Below are 17,596 nucleotides of genomic sequence, written 5' to 3' on the forward strand. Positions count from 1 at the left end.
CAAATGCCTCAAGGCCCTAAATATCTGCAGTCAACAATAATTGTAACGACCTTCCACAACAATGTCACTAGGCCACTGAAGGTCATACTAGTTGTGATATTTAAAGTGTCCTTGTATTTAACCATCTTTTTTTTTTAAAAAAAAAGAATAGCAGCCACAGGGGGGCAGGGATGGGAGGCATCAGGATCAGAAAGGGAGAAGGAATCGAACTTTCCTCTCTTCTGCTCCTCTGGCACCACTATTTTAAGGTTACCAGATTTTTTTCAATGAATCCGGGGACACGTTTGTATGGGGATTGATTTGTAAATACTGGGAGTGTCCCCAGGAAACGGGGACGTCTGGTAACCTTACATTTGCATTCAGGAGGAAGGATGTGGTTGGTGCCAGTGAGGGATTTCTTCCCAAGGCAAATACCAGCCCTGATTTTTCAAAGAAGTAACATTCCTAGTCCCATTTGGGAATTCTCTCCTGAAGGAATTTTGAAAGGTGAACAAGCAGTGGCTTTGAAAAGGGACATGGTCTTCAGAGCTTCGACCCACAACACAGTTTTGCCAAAAAGCAAAAACTAATGTGGAGGGTTCTGCTTTGGCAAGACATCCTGCAGTGGGGTTGGAGTAGATGAATCTTCGGGTCCCTTCCAACTATAGTCCTAGGAATTCTGGAGGAATCCAAAACAGTTTTGATAAGACTAGCAAAACATATACAATACCTGGAGGTGGGGGTGAACAGGTGAGGAGTTGTGACACTGTGCTGATATAGTTGTTGACATGTCCCAATCTAGTACAGTGGTACCTCAGGTTACAAACACCTTAGGTTACAAACACTTCAGGTTACAGACTCCACTAACCTGGAAGTAGTACCTCGGGTTAAGAACTTTACCTCAGGATGAGAACAGAAATCGCACGATGGCCGCAGGAGGCCCCATTAGCTAAAGTGGTACCTCAGGTTAAGAATGGTTTCAGGTTAAGAACTGACCTCCACAACGAATTAAGTTCTTAACCTGAGGTACCACTGCATAGAATATTATTTTATGATGAGCTAAAATGGGGCAAGCCAGAAAGCTTTAGGGCTGAAGTAAAGAATTGGCAGCAAACATGGCAGCTGCAGAATGGCCAGAATGGGGCAGTGGGAGGGCATAGTTTGGAAGGGTGAAAGGGTCCTGCTACTCTCCTCCCAATTGTACCATCCCTGCAATTTCTCATCTGTTTTGTCTCACTGTGGGCCAGATGAAGCAATGCAAAATATAAAAATAATAAAAAACCGGCATGCAATTATGGTGTTATTATGGAACACACTGTTCTTACACGGAAAGTGAAGAAAAAGCCAGCTGCCCAGATGTTTGTGATAGCTGCAGGAGAGAAAGCTTAATATGGCTTTATGGTTCCTGGTGACATCTCAAAGCCAATGGAGTCTGGATCATACCCCATCTGCCAGTGTGGGGGATAAAGGAAATATTTTTGCCATTCATATCTAGCCAAAGAAAAATGCCTGAGTTTTGCAGCCCCAGGGGAGCTGCATGGGTCCGCAGTTGCTTTTGGGGGGCCAACACTGATTCAATGTTGGTAATTGCCCATCGTAAGCAAACAGATATTACAAAAGCATTGTTAAGTACAGTGGTACCTCGGGTTAAGTACTTAATTCGTTCTGGAGGTCCGTTCTTAACCTGAAACTGTTCTTAACCAGAAGCACCACTTTAGCTAATGGGGCCTCCCGCTGCCGCCCCACAATTTCTGTCCTCATCCTGAAGCAAAGTTCTTAACCTGAGGTACTATTTCTGGGTTAGGACTGTAACCTGAAGCATATGTAACCCGAAGGTACCACTGTACTGTCTCATCATGAGGAAAGTCACTCTGTAAAAAGGTGCCCTCAGATTTCCTACTACTTAGGGAAATTGAAAACCTGAAGTAGCATGCAAGTTTTCAAGGCCTCCTATTTATGCTTTAGAAATAATGGTCATCTAATCCTGAAAGGTGCTTTTCATTTCTGTGTGTGGTATTTCTTTTCCATTTGCTGGCAACAGAACCCTGAAGCTATAGGTCATTGCTACAACAGCTTCTGACGAATTTTCCCGGAGACTGTGTGAGTATAACATAAAGGACAAGCACCCTTTTGTTCACCACAGCTCGCACCAACAATATGGTGTCTGTCATACAAACATTCTGAATTGCAGTGCACAATGTTCTTCTTTTTTAAAAAAAAGTATACACATTCAACTGCACATTCTCAAGTTGCCTTATAAAACAAACATGTGCTTGCCCCGGGCCTTGTTTATCCAATCAATTTGCTAGCTTTCGTTTTATTAGCATTAACACCATACATTTCACTTTTCGCTGCTGTTGCCATTCCTTTCCCCAGCATCAGGGTATTGGTTAAGAAGAGCATGAGCTGCAAAATGCTGACAGTTCACAGTTTGCATCGGCCATGCGCTCACTGTGTGGCCTTAGCAAAGTCACTGTTTTCTCAGCCTCAGCTCGGCCCCTGCCCAGCCGCCAATCTGCAATATCGATGGAACAGCAATGGCCTGTCGCCAGGATTACTAAGATCACTTTTATGAAGTGCCTTATACACTTGAAATGCAAAGTGCTGCTTATTAATATTTTGCTCAAATCTTGTCAGTGTTTTCTATCTGTAGAAGACTTTCAGGAAACGTCAGCTCTATTGCAGAACAAGAGGAGGCGCAGGCTTGTTCTCTGAAGTGCAGCATCTTTTGTTGTATGCATGCAAACACAAACTACTCTTACGCACATGTGTTTCCGACACATGCTAACCATGCACACACACTACTTCACATCCCACCAATGCTCAAAGTGAGACAAGGTATCACCCTGCTTTTCTTTTTAAAGAGGGAAACAATCAGATTGGGCCTAACAATCCTTTCTGTACTCACTTTGAGCATTGTATATCACTCTCAAACTCATGCACACCATGTTTTATTATGTTTTTGTATATGCTGTAAGCCACTCAAGAGTGGCTGAGGCAACCCTGTCAGATGGGCGAGGAACAAATAATAAAATTTATTATTCTTATTAGTCAACATTCCAATAAACAATCTGTTGACTAACATTTCAATAGTGCTGGCTACTCTCTTCTCTATTGAACACCTTCCCCATCTGTTCCTAGCACTCATACTTAAAATGAAAGCAAAGTTCTGAAGGATGTGAATTTGGAAACTTCGTATACATTTCATACCTCAGAAGGTTAGGGAGAGCTCATTTCAACATATTTAACAGGTCTAAGTAGAATTCTCATCTTAATTGGATTTCAGCTGATATTATGTGTGTACTGTGGTTTTAAACTGCATTGCTGTAATTTTTAAAAATTGCTTTTATACATATCACTGTTTTATATAGATGGATAATTACAAATAGAGTTAACAATAAAATTTAAGCTCAGAGATACTCATTTAATCCTGTAACAAGTAATTTTATGGCGTTAGCTGTCGAAATCACTAGGTGTTTTCTGCCAACTTACAGGATTTGCACTTTGACTGGATACCTTACTCACTTCTTTACAACCATCATCAGCATGAGCTAGCAGATTACAAGCACCGTCCTCATAAAACCTGAACCAACCAAGCATGGGCAAAATATTCAAAGAAACGCACACAGATGCTACAGTCCAGGCATCTTCGTCAATGAATTTCCCTTGCAGCTTTCCAAGGAGTGTGGTTTTGCATTACAAAGAAATCACACTCCCTTTAAAGTTTGAATAAAAACTACGAGAAATGCGGAAAAACTCTTGCAATGGAGAAGATGAGAGGGGAGGGTGAAGAAATGGAACATCATGTCAGAGAAGAAACGTAGTGAGGGCAAACATATTTATCGTTCAGGTGTTTTCCCCATTCACACATAAAGCACAGGGGTTGAGGGTGATGGTTTAACAACAACAACAATAGGGAACCTCCTCTTCCACCTTGCTTACATATAGCTGCTATTTCTCCCAGCCCAGTTCCTGTATCAGAAACAAGAAGGTAAAAAAGAGGGGGCCTAATGCATGATTCAAGCCTATCTTCTCAGAAGGGTCAAAAGAATGGTCCTGGGGCTGAAAGTTTATTTTGCCACATATATCTGACCCCTTCATATCACACCACACCCTATGTCTGCTATATAAGCAGTAAGTAAGTAAATCAGGGACGCGGGTGGCACTGGGTTAAACCACAGAGCCTAGGATTTGCTGATCAGAAGGTCGGCGGTTCGAATCCCTGTGACAAGGTGAGCTCCCGTTGCTCGGTCCCTGCTCCTGCCAACCTAGCAGTTCAAAAGCATGTCAAAGTGCAAGTAGATAAATAGGTACCGCTCAGGCGGGAAGGTAAACAGCGTTTCCGTGCGCTGCTCTGGTTCGCCAGAAGCGGCTTAGTCCTGCTGGCCACATGACCCAGAAGCTATAAGCCAGCTCCCTTGGCCAATAAAGCGAGATGAGTGCCACAACCCCAGAGTCAGTCATGACTGGACCTAATAGTCAGGGTTCCCTTTCCTTTACCTATTATTATTATTATTATTACACTTGCTTCTGTTAGTCATTTGTTCACACACACTTTTCAATGTACAGTGTCTGTGGACAAACGTCGGCTCCCTCGGCCAATAAAGCGAGATGAGTGCCGCAACCCCAGAGTCGGCCACGACTGGACTGAATGGTCAGGGGTCCCTTTACCTTTAAGTAAATAAATAAATAAATAAATAAATAAGAATGCACACGCGCGCACACACACACACACAAATATGTGTGTGTGTGTGTGTGTGTGTGTGTATGTATATGTATATGTATATGTATATGTATATGTATATGTATATAAACAACAATAAATAACAACAAAGTCATTGCCACCTCAGTGTAAAGGCTCCACAAACACATAAACCACAGAGAACTGAGGATGGGGAAAAGTACTGAAATAGAGGTGCTGACACACAAGAAAGCAAACACATCTGGGGAGAATGAAGGGGCTCTCTGAAAGAAATAATGGCCTATTTCACATTAAGATGAAAGCATTAAACATACTTTCTCTGAAAACAGATCTTTTATCGATTTTGAACGGTTGATTTACAACTAAGCATGCACAGGATTGCAGCTATATTTTAAATTCCGGCTTCTGATTCAATTATTTTTTTTACCTGAAAAGTGCCTTTACTTTTCAGGTAAACACAGGGGTCCAGCCATGGGGTAGGGACAGATGGGGGTGAACTCCTTGTTGTGGTATGGCTGGGGCCCCCCCTTACAAAGTTAGCCAGTGCACATTTAAGCATCAGTGAGCCCTTTCCATCTTATTGACGCAACACCAAATGTACAGCACATCCTTTGTTCATTTACCTGAAATAGTCTTCCCAACTTTCTGCAGTTTCCCTGCGACTTTCTGTGCATCCTTAATGCTGGTGTCTTTCTGGCTATACAGTAGCAATCGTTTGGCATCAGAGAACAGGCGGGAAACGCTAAGGAAGATAGGATAATATAAGAGGGGGAAAGAAGGATAGATCGCTTGACCCCCAAATTCTGTTCTTTGTATTGCACATTCCCGTTTACAATTGAAAGTGGGGAAATAAGACTCATGGATCTGTTTTGCAAGTCCCACTAAAACATATGAGGGTTGGGGAAGAGCACCACCGTGTTTTGTGAGCGCTCGTTCCAACAGGATTGTGTCCCATGTGAATTAGTGGCTGGATGTGCCATTTGCATTTTCTCCCTTCGCCAATGAAATTTTGGTATTTTTCTGACCAGCTGCTCATATAAATGCTTTATTCTTTTACATCAAAAACTCCAGGTGTGACAACATGCTTCCCATTTCCTCTTGGGATCAGGGCCTCAGAAGGTGTTGCAACTTGGACATGTGATTAGAGAGGTTGGTCACAGTTCCAGAGCAAAGGGCAGGTGGTCATTCGCTCCTCAGATGCAATAAGCATGCTAAGACAGAGCAGAGTTATCTGATCCCAACAGGATCAAGCGAGAAACAGGACCATCCTCATTTGTACTAGTCAAAAATGTACTTGAATAACTCAGGATTGCCACAAAGGACTTCATTAGTGCCCCCACACAAGGACCCCAGGATCTCAGCTTTCATTTTAAAAATGTACATCTCTAGCCATCATAGAAAGAAAGTTATGACGCAAACTGTGCAGGTACCCTTCCAAGTGATTTCTGCGTGCTGAGCAAGCCTAGCTGCTTCTCCATGTCGGTGATCTTATCTAATGAGTGAAGTCAGAATTATAGGAACTGCTAAGGTTTCCGTGTGCTGCTCTGGTTCGCCAGAAGTGGCTTAGTCATGCTGGCCACATGACCCGGAAGCTGTACGCCGGCTCCCTTGGCCAATAAAGCGAGATGGGCGCCGCAACCCCAGAGTCGGCCACGACTGGACCTAATGGTCAGGGGTCCCTTTACCTTTACCTTAAGGTCCTAAAGAGCTGCAGTTTTGCCCTCCCCTTTAATCCACTTTTCCTACTGCTTCCTACCTGCAAAGTTTTGCCCTGGATAAAACTTTTCCTGATTCACTGCCCTGTATGTTCCGCCCCAACATTCACCCTGCCAAGCACAGCCACTATCTCAGAACCAAGTGTACTTTTCTACAAAGGCTTCTTGCAGGGGTGCCAAAAAAAAGAACAGCCAGCACCTTTTATAATGCAGACCAGTGCAAAGCCGTTTTGCCTCCGTTCCGTTCTTCATACTTGTCCCTTCACTACTCCCTGGGCCAGAGATTCATAAAGGAAGATATGGTACTCACATAGATTTGTTAAAATTTCCAACAATGCCCGGTGACTCTCCAGGAGTTGGGTAGCGGAAGCAGGGATTGTTGGCATTGCAAATAATCCCTTGGACCCATGGCAACGTTCCAGCTGAAGGCATGGCCTTGTTTGGAAAATGACCTGAAACACAAGGACAAAACTTAGGAATGTACATATTAGGCCATCAAGTTGCTTTCTCTCCTTTTGAAAAACCTTTGTCCTCAGTGTGTCTCCACCCCTCAAAAAAATATTATTCTGTGTCCACCATGAGAGAAGATGCATCTCTCTATCACAGAGGTTTCTAATGTATGCAAAGAGTTTACAGCTAGCAAACAACAACAGGAAAATACCCAGAGAACTTTCAAAAACCTTCAGAAATTTTTTGAACAGCGATTACAGTGGACACACAAAATGTGCTTGTATACCTTGGGGAATTTCAATTTTCCTTAAAACTACTCACTCCCAGATAGGTGTGTATAGAATTGATGCCTGAAAAAAATCCCGTTGTTGAATCACTTTAAAAATCGTTAACCGAGCCATATTTAAAATATCCAGTGGTTTAAAAAGCTACGCACCTACAGCTCGGCTGCTGTCGCAATATTATGTGGTAAGCTATCCAAAGCTCATGTTGAAAAAACACCAAAGAACGTTGGAACATTAGATAACAGTTCTGTCCCTTAAATTCCTAAGCAGACCTAAAGAGGTCACAGTCACCTGCAATCAAGGTTTCTCTGAACAGCCCCAGATCTTGGTATAGGGGGAGGAAGGTACACCTGCGTGTGTTCATGACCTGGCAAAATGTTTGATGTAACTGAACTGCACTTAATGCATAAAATGAAGAGTATCTTCTTTTCTCAGAAGGCAAACAGTAATATCAATATTGTTAAAACAACTGGTATTTGTTGACCCATTGGCACAGGAAGAAACATGGTGGGTTGTTAATCGCCACTGTTATATGGCAGTTTAGTTGCATTTATCCTTGGTGTCTTTCTACCGATTTGACCAAGTATCCTCTGCAAGTTATCAAGCTTAGCTTTGTACTACCATTTTTGGTGTACTACCATCATCACCAAATATAAAGCAAAGCATATGCATGTTCCATACTTACATTCATGTTGTTCATAGGGTGGAAACGATAGCCGTACAGAGATCAATATAAAGAAGATAAGTAAAGGCCAAATGATTTCAATCAGCAGCTGGAACTAGAAGAGAGAAGAGGAAAGAAGAAACAAAATATTAATCATCCACATTTGTTATCAATAGGAAACTGAGGACAATGTGGTAAAGTCCTTCACAAGCAGTATTAGAGTTGCGCCTTTATGTCAGCGTAATAACACTTCTGAAGAAGACACCGCATTTCAGTGTTTCATGAAAACTTCGTCAATGGGCCACTGATGCACGGGCTGCTTTTTGGAATTCACGTATCTCATGAAAACACAGGATAAAGATTACATAGTGTTTTCTCTGATCATATCCACAAGCTTTTCAACCCACCACAGCATATGTGGTTATTTTCTCACAAAAATACAGTTGCCCCAGAAAAAATAAAATAAATCCATAAATCTCCAGGGAAACACTTCATAGTGTTGTGGGATTGGTGGCTTGGACAAGGGAGGTTCAATGGAACTATCAGTTAGTGCTGGAAGGTGACTTAATAATCAAAGGAAAGTTGTCAAAAAAATCTCCTTTGCTGGGAAAACTGCAGGTAAATGGGCCAACAATGGCTAGGAAATTGTTGGGGACCAAGGATGGTGTAATCTGTGAAGTAAACGACGGGGTAAACTGTAATCTAAGTTGGAATGTGTTTTTGGGGTGCTGTCTCCCTGGAGCAGAAACCTGACGCAGGAGCAGTGGACTTTGGGTGCCTGTTGGAGAATTGAAGGTGTGACTCCTCCTTTGGTCAATGTGTATATATGTAAATAGGCACAGAAATCACAAAATTCTAAGAAGCCTCCAATGAACCAAACCTGAGTAAGGTCACTGCAGTCCTGGAACTTCGCACCACTTGGAAAACAGTTGGGAGAGCGTAACAATATACTTATCCACACAGTCACTGCCAACTGTCATATATATAATGTTTTACATGTCAGTGCAGGAGTGCTGTTTAGAGCATTCGTAGCGGCATCAACATGTATCTAAAATTAGGCAACTGACATTTAACATAGGGCCAAGGCATGAAGAAGGACTGGGGGTGTTACTGTAACTCAGCTAAGTCTAAACTGTAAATAAATCCCACACCTTCCCCCAAACACGGTAGGACTAACAGAGCAATTTCCACAGCATGGCCTGAAGTCACAGGGTACAGAAAATTTTGATGAAGTTAAGCAAGTCTAGTCTGGCCAGCATTTGGATTCGAGGCTCTATGGCGGGGTGAGCGGGCAGCAAAAAGCAGAGCTCAGGCACCTTTAATAGATGTGTCATGTCATAGCACGCTAGACCTCTCTTTTCGTTACAGTCAAACCTCGGCTCCCGAACTCCTCCGTTTGGGAACGTTTCGGTTCCCGAACGCTAAAAACCTGAAAGCAAATGCTCCATTTTTTTCAACGTTTTTTGGAAGCCAAGTGTCCAATGAGGCTTCCGTTTGAGGGCAGGAAGCTCCTGCAACCAATCAGAAGCCATGCGTTGGTTGCCAACATTTCGGAAGCCGAATGGGCTTCTGGAACGGATTACAGTTGATAACCAAGGTTTGACTATATTTTACTTCTGGGGATCTTTTATTTCCCTTTTCTAAACCTTTTCTTATCTGAAAATCAGATACCCAAATACTCAGTGGATTCTATCTATCTATCATCTATCATCTATCTATCATCTATCCTAGCAGTTCTCACACCTACGTCTCCATGGGAAAAAGGGGAGATATAATGATAACAAATGCATAAATAATAAAATGACTTTAATGTGGTAGCATTCCTTGCTCCCACAGCAGTGAAACTTAACAGTGCTTAAATATAATGCAGATTCATGCTGTCTGTTAAAAAAAATCATAGCCAAAGCTAATGGTGGATGGACCTATCTTGGTCCAATACAAAATTAGTCTGGAAAAGCTGGACTAATGGCTCAGATGCCTGGTGGATGTCCAGAGGTTAATCCATATGCTTCCCAGATTAAAACTGTAAGGTTGAGACGTTCGTGTGGCTGATGTTGGGTCCTCCTCACTACCACCCTCACAGAATCACCCAGGTGGTCAGTCAAGGAAGGAGGGATCATTCAAGTGGTTGGGGAAGAGCCCAACTTGCACTAGGAGAGGTGTGGTCAAGCTGGGAGGCAATAATAATAATAATAGCATTTGCAAACCGCTTAATATTTCTTTATATATCTAAGCAGTGTATAACAGCAAAACAAAAAACAGTATCATTAAAATAAGAACGCAACATAAAACAAGTAGAATGGTAAGATTCGCAAAACGTTTGCAAAGAACTTTCGCAAACTGAAACACTCGCTCCCAGGCTTGCAACATTCAGGAGCTGATTCATTTGACAACTAGGCATATAAAAACTGAAGGCTGGCGAATTCAAATTTGATATCCTTTTGGACCATTTTAGGTGGCCCAAAATTGGCCCATCTCCCCCAAATCTGGAATCTGAACCTGGAGAGTCTGTCTTAAATCCCTTGAAGTATTATGTCACTTGCAAACAACCTTTTCCATGGAGTGTGCCACAAGGCAAGTTAAAGGAAACACGTTTTTTAGAGTTTGCAGTGGTACCTTGGTTCTTGAATTGCCTCCGATTGGCTGCAGGAGCTTCCTGCACTCAATCAGAAGTTGCTGAAGTTGCATTGGACGTTTGGCTTCCAAAAAATGTTCGCAAACTGGAACACTCACTCCCAGGCTTGCAACATTCAGGAGCTGATTCATTTGACAACTAAGGCGTTTGACAACCAAGGTACCACTGTACTCTAAATCTAGTGCCATCCAACTGCTGGTTTGGGAAGTGGTATATACACAGCAATAGCCACAGATGTATATCAATCCTGTTGTTCCTTATGAAATACTCTGTTTTGCTGCGTTCCCCCGCAAAACCAGATTCTATCGGAATTGAGAGAAAAAATTGCTTATTGCTGTTCTTTTCAGAAAATTGGTTAGAGTCTTTAAAAAGGGGGGAAATGAAAACATCTAGCCAGGCTACGTATCTGCTGTGAAGGTGCAGTTCAATGGCTCAGAGTGTGCATGCCATCTCAGTAAGTAATCTTGAGCAATCATCTTTTATTTCAACTCCTCATACTACTCGTATCTACATTAAGGAGGCAATAATGCTGGCCTCCCGTACAAGGATACATTAATTCATATTTGCAATATATTTAAATTAATATTTTCTATATAAATGCTAAAGTTCTAATTCTTCTGCAACTAACGATGTTGCAATTTGGGATAGCTCACTTTATACACACCTAAAGAGATGTGTGCTTCAACCTTACAGGGGGAGTGGGTGGGTTTCTTTTCCTTTATGATGAAAGATTCTTTTCCCACAAGAGCTCATCCCGTAAATAGCTTGGGTTGCATTTCCCTTCTCCGCCAGTTTTCCAAGCAGCAGCAGCAGCGGTGGCAGCTGAAATAAGCATTGCGAAAGCCAGGTACAAAGCTCAGCTTGACGTGTGCAGAGCAAGAGTTACATTTGTGCTGCTGGAAGGCAGCCAGGACAAAGTATATCCTGGCTGAACCCTGTGGGAGGAAAAAGCAACTTCAGGGGCGAGAGCTGAGCAAATACACACGCACTCGCCTCCTTGTTCAGCATCTCTTCCTCTTCATTTATGCATTTGAAAGCAGCCAGCTATCTACGAAGCTGATGCAAACCGTGCTAGATGTAGCAAGGGGCAGGATATTGACTGCAATCCACCAGGGGACTGCTGATATAGGCGTCCCCTCACTTACAAGGGGGGTTACGTTTTGGGCCCTGCATGCATAAGCAAAAACTGTTAAGTAGGGAGCACCCTCTAAACACTCTTTAAACACACTCTCTGCTGCTCTCTCTCCAATCCAGACCAAAAAACACTGCATCCAAACATATCCACAACTAGAATTGAAGCTCTGGGACTGGCTGGAGGCTGAAAAGCAGCTTCGGCTGCTGTGCTACCACACGCATCAGCTGTTAGGCGGGCAGGCCGAGCAGCCTAAACAAAGCCCTGCTGCATCTTCAGTCTCTTCAAAGCTTCTTCCGCCCTCGCTGAATTCCTCTTTGGGTTCCGGGGAGGGTCTCCTCATGAGCCATGAGGACTCACTAGCTCTCTCCCGCCATTTCAAGGTTCGTACGAAATTATTTATTTCCTGGTGCTTCGTGCGCGAGTCAGTTGTGCGTAAGTTAGGGCTGCCATATGTCCAGAATTTCCCAGACATAGCCAGGATTCGTCTGCCAAAAACGGCGTTTGGGTGGAATTTTTGAAAATTAGTCAAAGTGCCTGGATTTCCTAAAAAACAGCTAAAAAACTTGATGGGGGGGGGGAGAGATGTTGCAAAAAACCAACAACTCAACTTTTTGAAATATGACAACCCTAGTATAAGTAGCGGGACAACTATACAATTCTTTTTTGGTTGGCCAAAGCTCTTGCCACCCCTGTTAATCCCCAACCACCAGGAAAATTATCAAAGATGGGTAGTCTCGCTCACAGACAGTGTCAGTGTCATCTCTGTATGGGCATGATGCATATGCAAGCGTTGGTGACCTCACTATTCCTAAGCAGGTGTGGTGAGGCTTTGGCCCTCCAGATGTTGATGAACTACAACTCCCATCAGCCACAGCAAGCACAGCCAATGGCCAGGGGTGGTGGGAGCTGTTATTCAGCCACATCTGAAGGGCCAAAGGCTCCCAACACCTGGTGTAAATTATATACTGATAGAGTTCCTCCCTCTTTGGGATGAGTTCCAAACAGGTAGCTGTGTAGGGTTTAAAAGTCCAGTCCCTGTCCTTGCAATTTGAACACAAGGAATAGCTCAAGCAAGCAAGCAAAAGTCAAGACCAGTGGCACCTTAAAATCTCACAAATGTATTGCAGCAGAAGCTCTGGTATGCTAATGCCCACATTGTTTGAGGCATGAAGTGGTATTCAGAGCTGCATAGACCGCCCCCCCCCCTGAGCACAGAGAGAAGAAAAGGCTTATAAAATAAACTCATTCTCAACAGCTGCAACTGGTGATGACACTATCTTTCCCCCACTGATAAATTTAACGTAATGTAAACTCTTTGCGTAAGCTCTTATTGTTCTTTTGGTTCTACTGCAACGCTACCCCACTGGGTACCTCGGCTGAGTTCTTGTAAGAATTAAGGAATTATCAAGCATTGTCCATGAGAGGAGTCAGCATTGAGTGTCCTGCTAACCTGCAGGGTGGGAAAGCTCAGGTGATCACAGCATGTGCTCCTTAATGTACAGTTTCTTCAGCCTGAGGACACACATGCTTTGACCCAAAGGTATCCTGAGGTGTATATGTGTTTGATGCGGTTCAGCTTCCAAATGCTGAGGCCAAATCAGCAGCCAGAGAAACGGGGATTCCCCAAGGTTTACATAGATTGATCCACTAATGGGAAGAGTCAACTGATTTTACACAATATATGTACCTCGTCATACAATGTCTTTGCTGGGTGTGCGCCTATTTTTTTTAATTAAGACATCTCTCTACGAAGTTTTTGGTGGCAGCATTGTAATTAAAAGCAGCATAAGCCTGCCCTGTTCTCTGCTTAGGCACCAACTAACAGGGGAGAGGGGGCATTTTTCATGGAATCCCCCACCCCCCATGTCCAAAAGAATATTCTCTGCAACAGTGTGGGAGGTGGTAGCTATGCGGAGGAAGGATCACCAAACATTACCTCCCACTTCTTCTGTTAATGAGAACCTCCAAGAGATCAAAAAGCCTTTCCATGACTTCTTCAGGGCATCGTAAGATCCAACTAACTGATTACTTATCTTCAGATCAATAGAACATCAAAGCCACTATACAAATCCTGTAGCTGTTTTTATCGAAAAGACTACCCAGATCAATGGGAGATTTGCACATGTGAGTAACCAGTCTGTGTTTACTGTTTGGCACAAAAACATAAAGAATGGTTTTATAAGAAGGCCCTGTATTGGGAACCAAGCAACCAGTATCCTTACCTACTTCGTGAAAACCAAGCAATTGTGTGAGATCTTACCGTTTGCCTTCTCCTATAGGTGAAATTTTTCCACAGCAGCAAACCAAGCTGTGTCCAGAACACCATCTTCTTCCCTCCGTTTACACTGGCACCACCGCAGATGGCAACAGCACACAGCAGAGATACTGTGGCTGGTCATCAACTAGAAACAACAAAAGGAGTGGATTAGCAGGATTTGTTAATTCTTAAAGCAAAACAAACCACTTCCTTGTTTATGTTGCTTTGTTCTTACCCAATGTAGGGCTGTGTAGCCCAATAACACCCACACAGCCACAGCGGCAATATTAAGGAAGATGAAGCAGGGGATTGATTACAGAGCTGAAACCAGATCTTGAATTCTAAGCCAAGTGTTTCCAAACTTTACTTTTTGTCAATAATCTGCCCTTAAGTAATGCAAGTACATTCCCCCACAAACCCCTGTCATCCACCACACACCGTAGTTCAAGGCCACAGGCAACTATTCCACAGAGGCGTCTGTAATTCTGTACAGTAGTACCTCAGGTTACGTACGTAATTCGTTCCGGAGGTCCGTTCTTAACCCGAAACTGTTCTTAACCTGAAGCACCACTTTAGCTAATGGGGCCTCCTACTGCTGCCGTGCCACCAGAGCATGATTTCTGTTCTCATCCTGAAGCAAAGTTCTTAACCCGAGGTATTATTTCTGAGTTAGCGGAGTCTGTAATCTGAAGAGTATGTAACCTGAAATGTATGTAACCCGAGGTACCACTGTATTTCTAATTTCTATTCAAATTGCACACAGAGAGTCAAACAAGGTGTGACGCAGGAGATTCATAAATAGAATAGTTCCTGCTGTTTTTTGGGAAATAGCAAAGGTGTTAAAAATGGTGACAGGGAGATTCATTTGATGGGCCAGATGGGGTCACTTTCTTCTACAGTTGTTTCCACAACTGAAACACACATAGAGAGATTAGTACTCTTTGCCTCCGGAGCAAAACATGTGGTTATCATATAGACACCTGTTATAAGAACTTTATAAAAATAAATGTATAAACCACATGTCTGAAACCTCACAGAAAAAAGTCCTGAAACCATTTTCTCTCTCCCAGATAACCTCAAACATTTCTCTGCAAGGTCAAAGGAAATTGTCTCTTTGCTCACAAATCCTGAATCAAGGGCACATTGAAGATATGAATAGGGTGAGCCTGTGTGACCTGGATTTGGGAACTGAGTAGTTATCATAACAAATGAGTGGCCAGGATGCCCAGGTAATCCAATCAGGTAACCTGGCAGACAGGATAAAAACAACGCACTCAGATTTCTGTTGTAGACCGCCCCTTCTCTGATGTACATATGATGTATTGTGGGGTGGTCTTGGGCTCCAGGGTGGGCAGTTAAAAAGTCTATTTAAGGGCTTGCACACCTTTATCCTGGGTCCCTCCTGCTTCCTGTTTGTGGCAGTGAGCACCCTGTTGCAACAGTTAATAAAGATCAGGCTTATAGCCGCTTTGCTTTTGTATATCCTGGTCTGGTCTCTGTTCATTTCCTGACCGGTTAGAGCCTTAAAAGGTACACTCTCTCCAAAGGTCCAGTCTTCCTTAAGGAGCTGAACCCCTTGAAGGGACCCCTCAATATTCTTGTTTCACACATGTATGTTTTGCTCTGCAGGGCAAATGCCAGCTTGAAGTGGGTAGGGCAATTCGCAGTGTAGGAGAAAGGATAGACCTTCTCTGCTCCAAAGCAATAGTTCCAATCTGATTCAGGGGCCCATGGCTTCTTTTACCTTGGAAGAGGAGGGAAGCAGAAAATCTGAAGATAGATTTCCTTGTGTCACATCAAATTTGGCCCTAAACCCAAACCAGCAGAAGGATTGCTGCTACAGAACAGTGTTTGTTAAAACTACTGCGGTGTCTGCAGACCATTCATGGTCTGCAATGCACTCCCTGCAACAGGATGCATTGCTGTATACCCACTTGTATCCCCTTCTTGATAAAGGGTAGTTTAGAAATTTAATAGATAAATATATAATATAAGAAAATGCAGAGAGCTCTTTCCAGAGCAAAACAGTGACTAATGCAAGATTAGAACTCAGCTCTCAATCACCCTTCCCCCAACCTCCAGATTGGATTACTGAAAAGTGCCGGAGACACTGGCCGATAAGCCCCTCCCTGCTATGTGACAATGCCTCTTGTTTATCCTCCTCCCCCCCATTTTCAATACAGCTGCACCAAAGGGCAGAAGAGGTGGAGTTTTGATCCACAAACCTTTCAAGCAACTTGCCATGTGGCAATTGTCAGGGAGGAAAGTGTGACAGTGATACACCGATTCCCGAGAAGGAACTGCTTTTAATCCACGAAGCAGAAAGTGCAAAATTCTAAGCACAAATTATTATTATTATTATTATTATTATTATTATTATTATTATTATTATTATATTATTATTATTATATTATATTATTATTAATAATTAATAATTAATAATAATAATTTATTTATACCCCAGCCACTCTGGGAGGCTTCCAACAAAACACTAAAATACAATAACCTATTAAATATTAAAAGCTTCCCTAAACAGGGCTGCCTTCAAATGTCTTCTAAAAGTCTGGTAGTTATTTTTCTCTTTCCACAGGGTGGGCGCCACTACCAAGAAGGCCCTGTGCCTGGTTCCCTGTTACTTGGCTTCTCGCAGTGAGGGAACCACCAGAAGGCCCTCGGAGCTGGACCTCAGTGTCCGTGCCTTTGCTTTAGGAAGGCTGACATGGCCAGGTGTCATTTCTGAGCACCCCAAAGGCAGCCCAGGACAGTATGCTTGTGCAGCTCCAAAAAACCCCTAAAAGTATTCCTTTTCAGCCTCCTATTGTTTGCATCAGTCTTGACAGTGCGCCTCTGGGAGCGAATTCAAACCGCTGTGTTAGCAGCACCAAAGTGACCTTCCCGGGGTGCAAGCCTGGGCAGTGTATATGGAGGTCCTGGGCTGCCCAGATGACAAAACCCTCTCACTCGGCCTAGCTTGGTCCAAAGCAAAGCACAGCAATATGCTTGGCACCAGTTTGGCTGCAGGAGTTTCCAGAAGGAGGCATGTTGTTGTTTAGCCATTTAGTCGTGTCCGACTCTTCGTGACCCCACGGACCAGAGCACGCCAGGCACTTCAGTCCTCCACTGCCTCCCGCAGTTTGGTCAGACTCATGCTGGTAGCTTCAAGAACACCATCCAACCATCTCATCCTCTGTCGTCCCCTTCTCCTTGTGCCTTTCATCTTTCCCAATATCAGGGTCTTTTCCAGGGAGTCTTTTCTTCTCATGAGGTGGCCAAAGTATTGGAGCCTCAGCTTCAGGATCTGTCCTTCCAGTGAGCACTCAGGGCTGATTTCCTTAAGAATGGAGAGGTTTGATCTTCTTGCAGTCCATGGGACTCTCAAGAGTCTCATCCAGCACCATAATTCAAAAGCATCAATTCTTTGGCGATCAGCCTTCTTTATGGTCCAGCTCTCACTTCCATACATCACTACTGGGAAAACCATAGCTTTTACTATACGGACCTTTGTTGGCAAGACAATGTCTCTGCTTTTTAGGATGCTGTCTAGGTTTGTCATTGCTTTTCTCCCAAGAAGCAGACGTCTTTTAATTTCGTGACTGCTGTCACCATCTGCAGTGATCATGGAGCCCAAGAAAGTAAAATCTCTCACTGCCTCCATTTCTTCCCCTTCTATTTGCCAGGAGGTGATGGGACCAGTGGCCATGATCTTCGTTTTTTTGATGTTGAGCTTCAGACCATAGGAAGGAGGCATACAAGGCGCCATCCAACTGTCTTAGGG

At 43.4% G+C, this 17,596-nt stretch overlaps 1 protein-coding gene across 2 annotated transcripts in view; it reads right to left on the reverse strand.

Moving 5' to 3' along the window:
- Positions 1-17,596, reverse strand: part of ABCA1 (ATP binding cassette subfamily A member 1) — a 120,191-nt gene that overhangs the window by 86,568 nt on the left and 16,027 nt on the right. For both annotated transcript variants that reach the window (XM_083718128.1, XM_083718129.1), the window contains exons 2-5: positions 13,825-13,966; positions 7,816-7,909; positions 6,707-6,848; positions 5,305-5,423 (exon numbers count right to left, since the gene is read on the reverse strand). In XM_083718128.1, coding sequence (XP_083574254.1) covers positions 5,305-5,423; positions 6,707-6,848; positions 7,816-7,909; positions 13,825-13,890 — 421 coding nt within the window. In that variant the 5' untranslated portion in view covers positions 13,891-13,966. The remainder of the gene's footprint in view (positions 1-5,304; positions 5,424-6,706; positions 6,849-7,815; positions 7,910-13,824; positions 13,967-17,596) is intronic.

This window comes from Podarcis gaigeae (genome assembly GCF_964106915.1).
Source record: "Podarcis gaigeae genome assembly, chromosome: 17".
Classification (NCBI taxonomy): Eukaryota; Metazoa; Chordata; class Lepidosauria; order Squamata; family Lacertidae; genus Podarcis; species Podarcis gaigeae.